At 39.3% G+C, this 14,260-nt stretch overlaps 1 protein-coding gene across 1 annotated transcript; it reads left to right on the plus strand.

Moving 5' to 3' along the window:
* Positions 1 to 29: 29 nt before the first annotated feature.
* Positions 30 to 13,277, plus strand: FBXO45 (F-box protein 45). The gene is made up of 3 exons (XM_027845337.1): positions 30 to 362; positions 6,611 to 6,967; positions 10,683 to 13,277. The coding sequence occupies exons 1-3, from the start codon at positions 30 to 32 to the stop codon at positions 10,866 to 10,868; spliced, it is 876 nt and encodes a 291-aa protein (XP_027701138.1). The 3' UTR covers positions 10,869 to 13,277.
* Positions 13,278 to 14,260: the final 983 nt, after the last annotated feature.

The following is a 14,260-nucleotide window of genomic DNA, read 5'->3' on the forward strand; positions in this document are numbered from 1 at the left end:
GCGGCCTCCGGGCGGCTTGGGGAGCGGCGATGGCGGCTCCGGCGGCGCCCCCGGCGGCTGTGGCGGCGGCGGCCCCGGGCGGCAGCGGAGGCGGTGCCGGCGGCGGCGGCGGCGGAGGAGGAGGAGGAGGCTCGGGGTCGCCGGGGGTCGGGGGCCGGCTGCCGAGCCGGGTGCTGGAGCTCGTGTTCTCGTACTTGGAGCTGGCCGAGCTGCGGAGCTGCGCGCTCGTGTGCAAGCACTGGTACCGCTGCCTGCACGGCGACGAGAACAGCGAGGTGTGGCGGAGCCTCTGCGCCCGCAGCCTGGCCGAGGAGGCGCTGCGCACCGACATCCTCTGCAACCTGCCCAGCTACAAGGCCAAGGTGAGCGGCGGCGGCGGCGGCCTCCCTGCCCGCCCCCGGCCCCGGCCTCCCCAGCCCCAGCCCCAGCCCCAGCCCAGCCTGCACCCGCTCCGGCCCCGTCGCTCCTTCCCTTCTCCAAAACAGCATCGGCTGCTCGGTAGCTCCGCACTCTCTCTGGCCCCATGTCTTGTTCTTTCATTGGAGCATTTGCGTTCGCGCCCCCCCCCCCATCTCTTGTCCTTCCATTGGGACATTTGCACTCGCGCCCCCCCTTACCCTCATCTTTTGTCCTTCCACTGGGGCAGTTGCTCGAGCTCCCCCCCCATCTCTTGTTTTTCTATTGGGATATTTGCACTCGTTCCCCCCTTTCTTGTTCTTCTATGGGGCATTTGCACTCGCGCCCCCCCTTACCCCCATGTTTTGTACCCCCATCTCTTGTCCTTCCACTGGGGCAGTTGCACTCGCTCCCTCCGCCCCATCTCTTGTTCTTCCATTGGGGCATTTGCACTCGCTCCTCCCCCTTACCCTCATCTCTTATTCTCCCACTGGGGCACCTGCAATCACTCCCCGAACTCCACCAAACCTCGTTCCCAGTCTGCTTTTATTGTCCTGCCCTAAGAACTTGTTATGCATTAGGCTCCCGACTGCAGATATGTCCAAGCATCCTCTAAACTTTCGAAGAGTAGGAACCCTGTCAACCGCACCCGGAGGCACTTTTTCTGCCCTCTAATGCTCTCTTCTTTGGAGCCCCACTTTGATAGTTGTAGCTGTTCAGTTATCTTTTTTTTCCTCATACTTGCTTCGAATCCTCTGCTTGTCCAAGGATCTTGCCTGTGCATCTTAGTCATAGAGAGAAATAACAATTCTCGAGTGATGGTTGTGTGTGGTGAGGCCACCTAGGAAATACTCCCAGTACAATGTAAACAGTTGGGAGGAGCTAGGAATGGGTTCAGTCGGATCAAAGAATGGATGCAAAGGGTTAAACCAAAAGACGTGTATGAAAAAGGATAAGGGTAGAACTTCGTTTCTTAAGTGTCAAAGTCATGTCTTTGGGACCTGGATACAAAGTTAAAATATCTTTATGTGCAGGAGCTATAAAACATCTTCTGAATCACAACTTCCCTTTAATAAATTAGGAAACAATTCAATGAAGCTACACTGTCCAGCCTCTTTACCTAAGATCTAAATGATACCCCAAATCCGAATCATCATTATTTACCGTTTTTCCCAGTAACTCAAAAATAGTTTCTATGTACTTTAAATGTGACTTGTTATGAGTTTATGTTGCCTGTACCTTAGGTGTTATAGATTTATATCGGTAAAAAATTGAAGTGTTTGTTGGCATGTCACTGAAAAATTCTTGAATTCAGGAAAAATGTTTGGAAGTAGTCTTTTAAAAATTCAGCTCTTGGGGCATCGAGGTAGTGCAGTGGGTAGAGCACCGGCCCTGAAGTCAGGAGACCTGAGTTCAAATCTAGCCTCAGACCAAACACTTGACACTTACTAGCTGTGTGACCCTGGGCAAGTCACTTAACCCCAGTTGCCTAAAAAGAAAAAAAAAATTCAGCTTTTACATCTGACCAAGTTTTACTGAGTCAATTTCTACTAAACATCTAACTATAATCCCCTAATTTCATTGTTTTTGATTTTTTATATTGAAGGAAGTAGATATGAACAATTCATATTTAGGGTACCTGGCATTTATGGTATTATCAAACATAACTAATCTTTGAATATTTAACAAATACATCATTAGTCTGTCATTCTCTGTTCATTTTTAGGATCAGTCTTTATGTCAGACTAGTGGGGCCACCACTATGGGAACCTTTCCTCAGATAACTGTAGTGGTATGGCACAGAAGTAGAATACACTTTTTCTACTTAAGTCCCTTTTTTTTTTTTTTTACTAGTTGTAAGAATGAAAGACATTAGGAAAATACATTTAGTCATTGTTGATCAATCATTCGACAATTGTTGACCATCTTTTGTGTACAATGCAAGATATAAAAGTGAAAAGGAGGAATTCTGTACTTTCTCTAGAAACTTATGATCTAAGGATTATATAAGGTATTTGGAGAGGAGAGGGAGCTTTTTCAAAGGACTGGTAAGATTTGAGTTTGTTAATAGAAGGGAGGGCATTCCAGGCAGAAGACAGGTGAGGGAAGGTACTCTGGTGTGCATGTAATTTACACAGAACAAGCATGAGGCCTTGTATGACTAAAATGCGTGGGAATATTTGGGAGTTAAATAATAGTAATAATAGCTAACATTTATATAGCACCTACTATGTGTCAGGCACTGTGCCAAGAGCTTTACAGTTATCCCATTTGATCCCTACAACAGTCCTGGGAGGTAGGTGCTATTGTTATCCCCATTTTACATTTGAGGAAACTGTGACAAACAAGTTAAGTGACTTGCCCAGGGTCACACAGCTAGTAAGGATTTGAACTTAATTCTTCCTGACTCTAGGCCAGGTGCTCAATTCACTGTGCTATCTAGTTGCCCCAAAAAGAGCATTAAGTGAATATGTAGGATGGAGATAAGTTATAGGGGATATTGACAGCTAGGCAAAGAAGTTTAAATTTGATACAGGAAGAATAGGAAGCTCTTGAGGGTTTTTGAGTAGGGAAGTGATATGAAGAAAGTAGTGGCAAAGATAGTTTAGTTTGGCAGGAATTGGGATGAACCAGGAATCAGGGAAACTAGCTATGAGAGTCTGTTGTGGTGACCTGGCATGTAGGGATGAGGTAGTATCTTCATTACTGAAGATGGAAGGGATAGCATGGATATAAGAGGAAGATAACTTAATGTAGTGGAAAGAACACTGAGTTTTACTCTTGGTTATAACTAATTCTATGACCCTAGGCAGGTCACCTCACTTTTTTGGGGCCTCCCCTCTTTTTTTTTTTAAAATAACAAGTGGGTTACCTGAGTTTTTTCTCTTAAGGTCCATTCCTCAGCCCACTTTTAGTTTGTTTGGGTTTTGTTGTTGTTGGCAAACCACTCCAGTATCTTTGCCAGGAAAACCCCAAATGGGGTCACAAAGAGTCAGACACGATTGAAAAACAACATACAGACTTGGTGCTTGGATATGGAGCATGAAGTAGAAAGACTTAAAGATGATACTAAGATTTTGTTCCTAGATATTAGGTATAAAAAGATGGAGCCATTGACTGTGAGAGAGAGAATTTGGCAGGAGGAGCTGTTTTGGGGAAAAGAAAATGAATTTGGGCAGGGGTGTATTGAATTTGAGGTGAGAAGACATCAAATTAAAGTAGATAAATGAGAGTAGAGAGTAAAAAAAAAAAGCAAAGGATCAAGGACCAAGACTTGGGGATTTCTCATAAATAGGGAATTCAGAGCAAATAGGAAGAGGAACCAGAGAAGAAATGGATGAGTTAGGAGAATGATGGTATAGAATGAATGATAAGCATTGTCAAATGCAGTAAAGACCAGTAAGTATTTATTAAGGTCCTTGGATTTGACAAGAAGGAAATTATTAATGATCTTGGAGAGGAATTTCAGTATGGGAAAGCTTCCAATAAAGGATCATTTTGGAAATGGGAAAGAGTATTTAAAGATTGTCTTCCTATTGGTGATCTTTGAAGTCATTTAGAAAAGGAATGAAAATATTTTGAATATTTCCTCCCATCGCTTTAACCTTTTTTGTTCTGATATGCTAGTTAGAAACCTCGGGCCATAGATTTTAAATTTAGAGGCCATGTTAGTCTAATCTCTTAATTTTATTAGATGAGGAATTTGGGTTGTGAGGTTAAATGGCTTCCCTAAGATCACACAGGTATGAGAACTGGATTCCTAACTTGGACTTTCCACTAGACCATGCAGTGTCATGGTTGAGCACTTTTGTCAATGAAAGCTTGCTTATGAAATTTGAATTACGGAGCAGATGAATTTTTATAGGAAAACTCCACTGATACAGACTCTGGGAAAAATTGCTTCCTAAAACAGATATAGATTACTTAATCTATATTGCATATAGTAAAACAGAGAAGCAGTAAGATAGTGGCAGGCAGATGGCGTACTCTTTCAGGTGAAAAATGATGGTTAAAAATGATGGTTAACCATACCAGTAGGTGCCACCCACAGGCCTGTTCATTTTAATATTTTGGCATCCTGTTCTAAATGTAGATTGACTTGCACATTTTTAAAAAAACACAGAAACCAAAAAGTGGAATTTATTAAAGGAAGATAAGTGGTTACAGCTTATGCAAAGTGGCTATTTTTTAAAGTATCTTTACTTTTGAGATAAAATGGTAAGTTCAGCTGACCTGGCATATCATTAGCAATCTCCCTTTGAGCTTTATTTTATAAGTTCTAATGATTGCATTTAGATGCTATCTATCTGGAGGATGGATTACTTCGTAAGATGTCTGTGATTAAGGCTCATTATGTGAGTAATATCAGGCAAGAAGGTGGAAGACCTAGGGCCATGCTGCTGAGTTTGTGGTTATTAAAATTTTTTCATAAATTTTAGAGCTACTAGAAGGTCTGTTTTGTCTGAAAATATTATAACTTTTGTCAGCAGCACTGTGGCTAAGAGGAAGATAACATTTGTCTCTTGATGTTTTTTATTTTTTTATTTTTTTATTTTCAGGCAGTTGGGGTTAAGTGACTTGCCCATGGTCACACAGCTAGTAAGTGTCAAGTGTTTGGTCTGAGGCCGGATTTGAACTCAGGTCCTTCTGACTTCAGGGCCCGTCCTCTATTCACTGCACCACCTAGCCACGCCCAGTCTCTTGATGTTTTAAGAAGACCTGACAATGGGAACAAGTCATGTATGAAGGATTAGAAGCCAGTTGACTGGGCTGGAGTTGAGGATTTATGCAGTTTAATAGAAAATGAGATGGAATAGTAGAAGGTGTTGAATATTAGTTAACTTAAAGATTCTAACTTTGATACAGTAGGCAGTACTGAGCTCTACGGTGTGACATGATGAAAATGAAACAAGAAGAATGACAAAGAAAGAACCTGGTATAGGCTCACAATTTGGAGGTAGATGGTATATTTTAACATGACAAAGTATAACTAATTCAACTTATATTTGCTTCCATTTTCTTCAAAGAGATTGATATTTGAGTAGAAGAGACAGAATAAGCATTCATAAGGGGCAATTAAAGCCCCAAATAAGTAAGGCAGTAGTGACAGCAAGAACTGTGTTCTTTAAATCACTTCATCTTTAGGCTCAGGCAAATTCCCTTCTGGAAGTATCTAAAAAACTTGCATAGGTAGTTGTAAAACCATTGTTAATAATATTTGAGGTCAGGGAAGATGGACTAGAGTTGGGCAAATGTATCTATTTTCAAGAAGGCGAAAAAAGATTCAGAAACCAGAGATTGATAAATTTGATATCCATATTCTGCATCATTGTAGAATTTATTAGTCCAGTGATTTTTGAGCTTTTTTGTCTTTGAAAAGAGTGATGATTGATAGGAACCAGCATGGATTCACTAAAAAACAAGTCAAGCTAAATTGAACTTTGTTTTCTTCTTTTTGAAAGGCACATTGGGGAGTGCTATAGACATTGGATATCTTGATTTCAGCAAGGCATTTGATAGTTTTTTCTTGTTGGTCTTTTTCTTATGTAAAAGATGGAAAAATGTGATAGTATAGATAAGTGATAATATAGATATGTGGACAGCTAATTAATCAACACACCTTAAGTATGGTTGTCAATGTGGAGTGAGGTCTTTAATGGCATACCATAGGACTCTGTCCTGTACCCATTATATTTAACATTTTTGTCAGTGATAGGGGAAGGGGTGTTTGTTTATTAAATTTATAGCTATGATAAAACTGGGAGGCATAGGTAGCATGTTGGTGACAAAATTGGAATTTTAAAAATATTTAGACAAGTGGAGGTTAATGAGATGATATTAAAAAAAGGTAATATAAAAGCTTGTAATTATATTCTGAACATTATTCACAGAACTATAGGATGAGGAAACCTAGTTTAAAACCATTTTAAAGGACTTTTAGTTGTGTGAGTATAAGCCGACAGTGTGACTTGCTCACTTTTTAGGAATTTTGCTTAAATAATGCTGAAAACATCATGGCTGAATTTTTAAGATACAGCTTAATATTTTTTGTTACCTATCTAGAAACTTTAGCTTTTTTTTATTAGCTTTTTTTTAATTCCCATTTTTAATTTAAGATATGTAGGCATATATAGAACTTGAGGTTCAAGTGATTTTCAGTATTTAAGGGATGTTAATTTTCTACTTTTTTGGACTTCTGTCTCACCATTTCTAGGTACGTGCCTTCCAACATGCCTTTAGCACCAATGACTGTTCCAGGAATGTCTACATTAAGAAGAATGGATTTACTTTACATCGGAATCCCATCGCCCAGAGCACTGACGGTGCAAGGACCAAGATTGGTTTCAGTGAGGGCCGTCATGCTTGGGAGGTCTGGTGGGAAGGCCCTCTGGGCACTGTGGCTGTGATTGGAATTGCCACAAAACGGGCCCCAATGCAGTGTCAGGGTTATGTGGCATTGCTGGGAAGTGACGACCAGAGCTGGGGCTGGAACCTAGTGGACAATAATCTACTACATAACGGGGAAGTCAATGGCAGTTTTCCACAGTGCAATAACGCACCAAAATATCAGGTGAGAAACTGGGCCTTGCCTGCTATTTGGCACACCCTGGAATCACACAAGAAAAGTTGTGGATGACAAAAGCTGTGGGCCTAGCATTTTCTTAAGGTGATCATATCTCCTTTTTACTTAATTATTGAGTCCTAATATTCCCTAAGGATTTGTTGCAGGTTAGCAACTTAATTCACATAGGATTATAGTTCTACAGCTTAAAGTGATTTTAGGGGTCGTCAGATCTAGTTCCCTCATTTAACAAACAAGGAATCAGTCCCAAAGAGATAAGATAACTTAGTTAACATTACAAAATTAGTCTATAAAGAACTGGCATCTAAGCCCAAATTCATTGCTTCCAAATTTAGTGCTCTTTCCATGACATCTCTCTGCCTTCCTTGGAGAATATAGTGAGAGAGCTTTGGGATGATTTCTACTAGTGGAGAAAATTTCTGAACTCCTTCAGAGATGGCTTCTGGAAAAGGAGTCATCTCTCTGTTCTCCTAGGTAGCATGGAACTGCTATCTAGTAATATGTACATAACCTTTAATCATCCTATCTTGTTTTTGGTCTTTATCTTTTCCAACACATTTCCAAATTGTTCTGTTTTTCTTATGAAAAATATCATTGCTAAAATAAAAAAAAAAACAACAGAAAAAAAAACAAAAAAAACCCCATTGCTACTGCTTGATAGCCTTCTCTGGGTTCACCCAGTGTTTTGAGGGCTTTTAGTATTTCTCTAAGAAAGGGTCCAGGTAAACTGCAAGCTTTGCAATATTTTTATTGTAGCCTTAAGCCCTAAACTGATGATCCTCAGATTATGTGACTCTGGACTCACATTTGCCTTTTCTGTTAACAGAAATAGGTACTTGAATACTGTATACATCCCCTGTACAGTCTAGAATAGGTGGGAAAAGTCGATGCAACATCCTTGTTGGATTACTGACTTGATAACCAACATTAGTGTTTCTTTGGCTATTCTTTGTCTTTTTTTTTCCATTAATTTTTGAAGCGAGAAAATACTTGGATATATTGTACTTCTAGAATAATTTAAACAAGCATTGCTGCTGCTTTATACCAAATAGATGTTTAAGTACTTTCTGTAGTTGTAGCCAGCTTTGCCCTTTCATAGTAACAAAAGCTGTAAATTCAATGGTGTTTGAAGTAGAGGTAATTTTTTAAATCTCTTAATTTTTAGTTTTCAGTTTTTGCCGAATTGTCATATATTCCAGTAGTTGCTTCCCGGAAAAATATCCCTTCAAATAGAGGGTATATGGGCTGTGGTAGCTTAACTGGGCACATCATTCAACTCTGCCTTGATCAGTACATTATAACAAAAGTAAATGATATGGAAACTCTTCATCTTGAATAAAAAAATTAAATTCTCTTCAACAAACATTGAGTGCTTTACTGGGAATACAAAGACCAAAAAAAAGTTCCTTCTCAAGGAACTTATATTCTTTTTTTTTTTTTTTTTTTGGTGGGGGGAAGGAAGGAGAGGGAACCACATATAAAGATAAGAAAAATCAAAGTAGTTTTAGTAAAAAGAGAACACTAATGTAATAATTGTGAGGACTCAAGAAAGCTTTCCTATGAGAAATGACACCATTGCTAAGACTTAATACGGCTTCTAAGAGTCAGAGATAAGGAATAAGTGCATTATAGGCATATGAAGTCATGGGTCCAGGGAATGGAATGCAAAGTTCAGGGAGCAGCTGGTGGTACTGTTTGTCTGGAATTATAGAGTGCATGAAGGAGAATAATATAAAATAATTATGGATAAGTAGGGCAGATATTGGAGAGCTTTAAATGCCAGGCTGAAGAATTTATTTTTCCAAAGTTCAGTAGAGAGCCACTGGAGATTTTGAGCAGGGGAGTGACATGATCATCCCATGTCTTAGAAACATTCGGATAGCTCTACGGGGTATGGATTCAGGAAGACCATTGGGGAGACTACTGGAATAGTCAGGGTGGGAGGTGGTAAGGGCCTGAATTAAAGTGGTGGATTTGGGAATGGAAAGAAGACAGATGCAAGAGATTTTGTGGAGGTAGAATTGACAGGATGGGGCAGCTGATTGGATGGTAAGACAGTAAAGGAAGAGTCAGGGATAACATTTAGGTTACAAACATGGCTGATCAGGAGGTTAGTGGTACCCTTAACAGAAATAAGGAAGTATTGAGAAAGACCAGATTTAGGAGAAGAAAGATGTTGAGTTTTGTTTTGGTTATGTTGTGTTTGAGTTTCTGGTGAAACACCCAGATCGAGCTATTCAGCAAGCAATTGGTAGTTTGGGACTTGATTTCAGGAAGAGATAAAGTCAAGATATATAGATTGGGATTCTTCTGTGTAAAAAATATAATTGAACTCATGGAAGCTGATGAGATCACTAAGGAAGAGAATAGAGTATAGAGAGAGGAGAAAAAAGGGCCAGGACAGAGCCTTAGGGGACACTCATGTTTAATGGATGGAAAATGGACAATGCCAAAGGAGAATGGGAAGGACCAGAGAATCTAGAGAGCAGTGTCACAGATGCCAAGGGAAGAGTTTTCAGGAATAGGGCTAGCTGACAGTGTCAGAAGTTGCAAGAGCTGTCAAGGAAGATGAGGATTGAGAAACTACAGGATTTGGTAGTTGAATTCTTCATTAATCTTTTTTCTTTTCTTTCTTTTCTTTTTTTTTTTTTTGGTGAGGACAGGAGGACAGTTGGGGTTAAGTGTCTTGCCCAGGGTCACACAGCTCGTGAGTGTTATGTGTCTGAGGCCACATTTGAACTCAGGTCCTCCTGACTCCAGGACCCGTGCTTTATCCACTGCGACACCTAGCTGCCCCACTTCATTAATCTTGGAGAGAACAATTTCAACTGAGTGGTAGCTTGGAAGCTAGGCTGTACGTAAGCTTAAAAAGTAAGAGAGAGAGGTGAGAAAATGGAGGCAACGAGTATACCTAGACTTGTTTAGCTTTGAAGGGGATAAGAGGTATGAGACAATAACTTAAAGGAATTTCAGCATCAAATGAAGGAGGGTTTTTGTAATGGGGAAGAAGCCCTAAAGAGTAATAAGAGATGAAAGAGAGAGGGAATGATTGAAGAAATGGAGATTAAGTTTACAAGTAGAGGGTTTGGCCTTGGCTAGGAGATGAGCTGCCTCTCTATCAGAACAAATGTACAGTGTATAGAATGTTTGACTTGGAGTCAGGAACACCTGGGTTCAGATCCCACCTCTGACTGTCTGTCTGGCCACGGGCAAGTCAATTTCTCAGTTTCCCTCATTTGTAAAGTGGGGGCAATATAATACTTGTACCTATCATACTGACTTGTGGAGCTCCAAGGAAGTAAAGTTCTTTGCAGATTTTAAATGTTGTTTAAGTGTCAGTTATTGTTATTAGTCATAACAGAGGAATTGATTCTGTGTGTTTATCATACATATATGTTGCGTATCCATTACACATACATACACATTTTAAAAAATTTTATACACACATTTTCTTAATTTCTCATGTACATTTGTGTGCGTGCTTGAGCAAACACACACACACGCACACACACACACACACACACACCCCCTAATTAGGTACAAAATGCTCTTTAGCTTAATATAAGAAACTTCTAATTCCTTAGATTATTCACATATTCATATCCTTAGTTTTGTTGTTAATTTCCTAGATTCTATTTCATAGTCTTCTAGCTAGCCCTTTGTGGCTTTTCTTCTAATTTTTCTTTTTTCTTTATGTTTACAGATAGGAGAAAGGATTCGAGTCATCCTAGACATGGAAGATAAGACTTTAGCTTTTGAACGTGGCTATGAGTTCCTAGGGGTTGCCTTTAGAGGACTGCCAAAGGTCTGCTTATACCCAGCAGTGTCTGCTGTGTATGGCAACACAGAGGTGACTTTGGTCTATCTGGGGAAACCGTTGGATGGATGACGGCGGCTTTGTTGGGATCCAGGAATGGAGGAGAAATCTGCTTGTGGAGAGTGGAATCATGAGATGACAATGCCATGCATGCTTGTCCGAGAAACATCCTGGGAAACACGTGGAACTGTAAACTGGAGAAGCAGCTCTACAGCAGGGACTGTCTTTATGTTTCCTCTTTCAACCAGTCCAGAAAAATCCTCAGGGTTGCAGTTGGTTGAGTGGGCAGTTCATATGGGCATGTTGCAACAGATCTCATCTCAAAGCTAGCAATGTGTGATCTCAGATTTTAAGGTGAGATTTCCGAGATGCTGTGACAGGGATAAGATGAGGAGATGACTTTGAGATTTGTAAGTAGTGTATTTGTGAAGAGAGACTGATCCCATTTTACAACTGCCTGTTCTCTACTCCCTCACATTCCCAATTCCCCAATCCCTTTTCAGCCAGCTTGGCTATTAGAGAATGAAGCTGGTTGGGTTTTATTTAATATTTTTAATATACTGAGAAGCATGGTCTGCCTGGACTGCACTTCTCTAACAGAGAGAAAATCGTGCAGCTAATTTTAAAAGTTGTATGTACAGTACATGTAAAAAAAAACTGTAAAAAAACAAAAAGGACAAAGAGTTGCTTTGTTCTGGTTTAATTTCTTAAAAGAAAAACCACTACATGGTACAAATTAGAACAACTTTTGGGACAACTATGTAGCTAATATACTTAAAAAAAGGAGTTTACAGAGAGGTGCTGTGTTGGTTCATTTTGTATTATATTTGACTTATGGTTTCCATAGCTATTGCATTCTGTTTTCATAGTCCAAAGTGATGATGACAACACCCCAGATCTTTTAGCTGAAAATTTCCTTTCTGTTGAAGAGTGAAGGAAGGTAAATCTATTTTTGGTTACACGTTAGTATCAAAAAGGACTATCTAAAAATATCCTCAATATGCATTCATGTGATGTCTGATCCTATGTCTTGGCCATCCAAGAAAAAAAGTGTCTCATCTTCAGACACACACAATTATATTTGCTCTTGAAAGTAGGAGATCAAGACCCATGTTAGTATAATAAGTTGGCCTTAGGAAAATGATTATTGGATTGTTTTTCTCATTTGCTTTGTACTTTTAATGCAGTAGAGGCTGTTGGATATCTTTTCAACAATTCTGCCATGTTTGTACCATGCAAGTGGCTAAGCCACTGATGGGTTACCCAAATAATACTTATTCTCTTGGTTGATAGGAATTCTTATCAGTTCTGATCTCAACATAGAGGCTAAGAGTGTTCCTATCCTCATTGAAAATAGTTGGCTGCCCAGGACTTGTCAAATATTCCCTGAAAGCTTCAGGTTGGCAGTATTCTGAAGGCTTGTGTAAGTGATTCCAAGGTTTACCCCTACCTAAATTTATGAAATCATGGAGAAGTAGCTTCTTATTTGATGTCTCCTTGGAATTGATAATGTTCAACATATGGACTGAGATTGGGGGTGGAGTGATTGGAGTAAAAGCAATTACTTCATCTTTCTGTGTTAAAACAAGAATTGTGTGATTTCAAACCTGTCTTTGTGTTTTAAGAGCTTGCTTTAAGGGAGAAGTGGAATCTTTGTGCCTCTTAGGCTATTGCTGTGTTTATGTTTGTTTTTAGATCTAATAAAATCAGGGTATATGGTACAGCAGGCAGCTGGCTGGGATTCTTGGGTGTCTTCTGGAGAATTATATTTGTAATATTAGATAATCATCTGAAAGAGTGGGAGATATCAGCCCCAGAACAAAGATACATTACATGCTGCCATTTGAAAGACTTTAAAGTATATTATCTTTGGAATATTGCTTGAAAGGGGATACCTGTTGAGGATCCTCTTTTTGTTGCATATGTATCTATGGAAGAAATCTTTAAACACATATTAAAATTGAATACAGTGGGGTTATGAGTGCGAGTGTGTTAGCTGCTACAGCAATATAAAAAAAACTTTATAATTTATGTAAAGGAGAGAGAACTGGCCTCATTTAAATTGATTCCAGTTTGAAGAATAGACATTCCCCTATTACTTGCCACTTTCTCATTAAAAATGCAGCCAATTCCAAGAACTTTTCCTGAGTACTTTATTTGTAAAATTTGATACATCTATTTAATGTTTTGTTTGCTCCTAAGTTTTATAGGTGCTATTAGGACAATAAAGACACATAGTTGGTGCACAGCGAACTTACAATCACTAATTGTCAAAATATCTCATAGTAGACTTTATCTTTCTTGCAGGAGTTTTAAATATCCCAGTATCCCATTTGCAATTTCTATGAAGTAAAGTTGGGGTAATAGGGGGAGGGTAGCCAGGAAAAGTAAAGAGCCTTCACTTATAACTTGATATAATTTATTGGAGACCAATACTAGCTGTATAAAATATTAAAATAAACTGTTACAATGTTCAAGGAATTGGCATCTTATTCTTTTCCATCACTGCCAAGATAGTATTCATATTATAATAGATTATCTTTATATAAGGTTTTAAGTATTACTGAGCATTTTACGTAACAACTCATTCGAGTCTCACAATTATGCAAGTATTATGCTTGTTTCGCAGCTGTGGAAGGATGTAGTTATTGAAGATTGAGTGAAGATCATCTAAAGTGTTCCTATTCTGCCCCGAGTTTTGCTCTCTATAAAATGGAGAGACTTTTTCCTCTTGTTCACTACCACACATGAATGAAAGTCAGATCTAAAGCAGTTGGAGCTCTGTGGTGGAAAGGCAATTGAAAAGCAAGTTGGGATTAGTTACATTTAAAATGAGATTGTAATAGTCGAATGAAGCATCTAATTCTTTGTACGTAGTGGGAAATTAGGAGAGTTCCTTCATTATGGAAAGTCAAGACATTTTCATTATTTTTTATTCATTAATATAACCTTAAGAACATCTAACCTTAGCAACATCATCGTCTGCTAGTTAGGGAAGAACAAGGTGGTTTGAGGTTATGAAGTCCTCAGTGGTAATTAAAAGTTCTTAGATTTCTGGGTAAAAGTTACTTTAAAAAAAGTTCGCTCGTCTGATGTACCCCTAATTCCATTTTGGACAGAGTGAGTTTGAGGTAGTATCAAGCTGACTGCTGCATGGGCTGGTTTAGATGAGATTGTTAAGGGAGAAAGTAGAGAGAGGTCTGAGGAGAAAGCTTTGGGGAACAATTATGCATGGGGGCAGGAGGAGGAAGATGAATCAGTAGAAGGAGTTGTCAGATAAGTAAGGGGAGAATCAGGAGAGAAATGCCATGGAAGCCAAACTAAGAAAAAATACCAAGAAGGAAGAGGGTGACTCTCTTATTAAATGCTGTGTTTAGAAAGGTCAAGGCTTTGGGAATCAAGAGGGTTTGGAAACCCTGGAGAAAGCAAGTGCAGTAGATTGATGGGGACAGAAGCCATATTAC

This window comes from Vombatus ursinus, unplaced genomic scaffold (genome assembly GCF_900497805.2).
Source record: "Vombatus ursinus unplaced genomic scaffold, bare-nosed wombat genome assembly UNPS02014959.1, whole genome shotgun sequence".
Lineage (NCBI taxonomy): Eukaryota > Metazoa > Chordata > Mammalia > Diprotodontia > Vombatidae > Vombatus > Vombatus ursinus.

What these genes read in the sequence shown, in the direction of transcription:
- FBXO45 (XM_027845337.1), top strand. Translation starts at nt 30, where the DNA reads ATGGCGGCTCCGGCGGCGCCCCCGGCGGCTGTGGCGGCGGCGGCCCCG. An exon ending in TGCCCAGCTACAAGGCCAAG is followed by an intron (nt 363 to 6,610) that starts GTGAGCGGCGGC and finishes CACCATTTCTAG; the next exon opens with GTACGTGCCTTCCAACATGC. An exon ending in ATAACGCACCAAAATATCAG is followed by an intron (nt 6,968 to 10,682) that starts GTGAGAAACTGG and finishes TTATGTTTACAG; the next exon opens with ATAGGAGAAAGGATTCGAGT.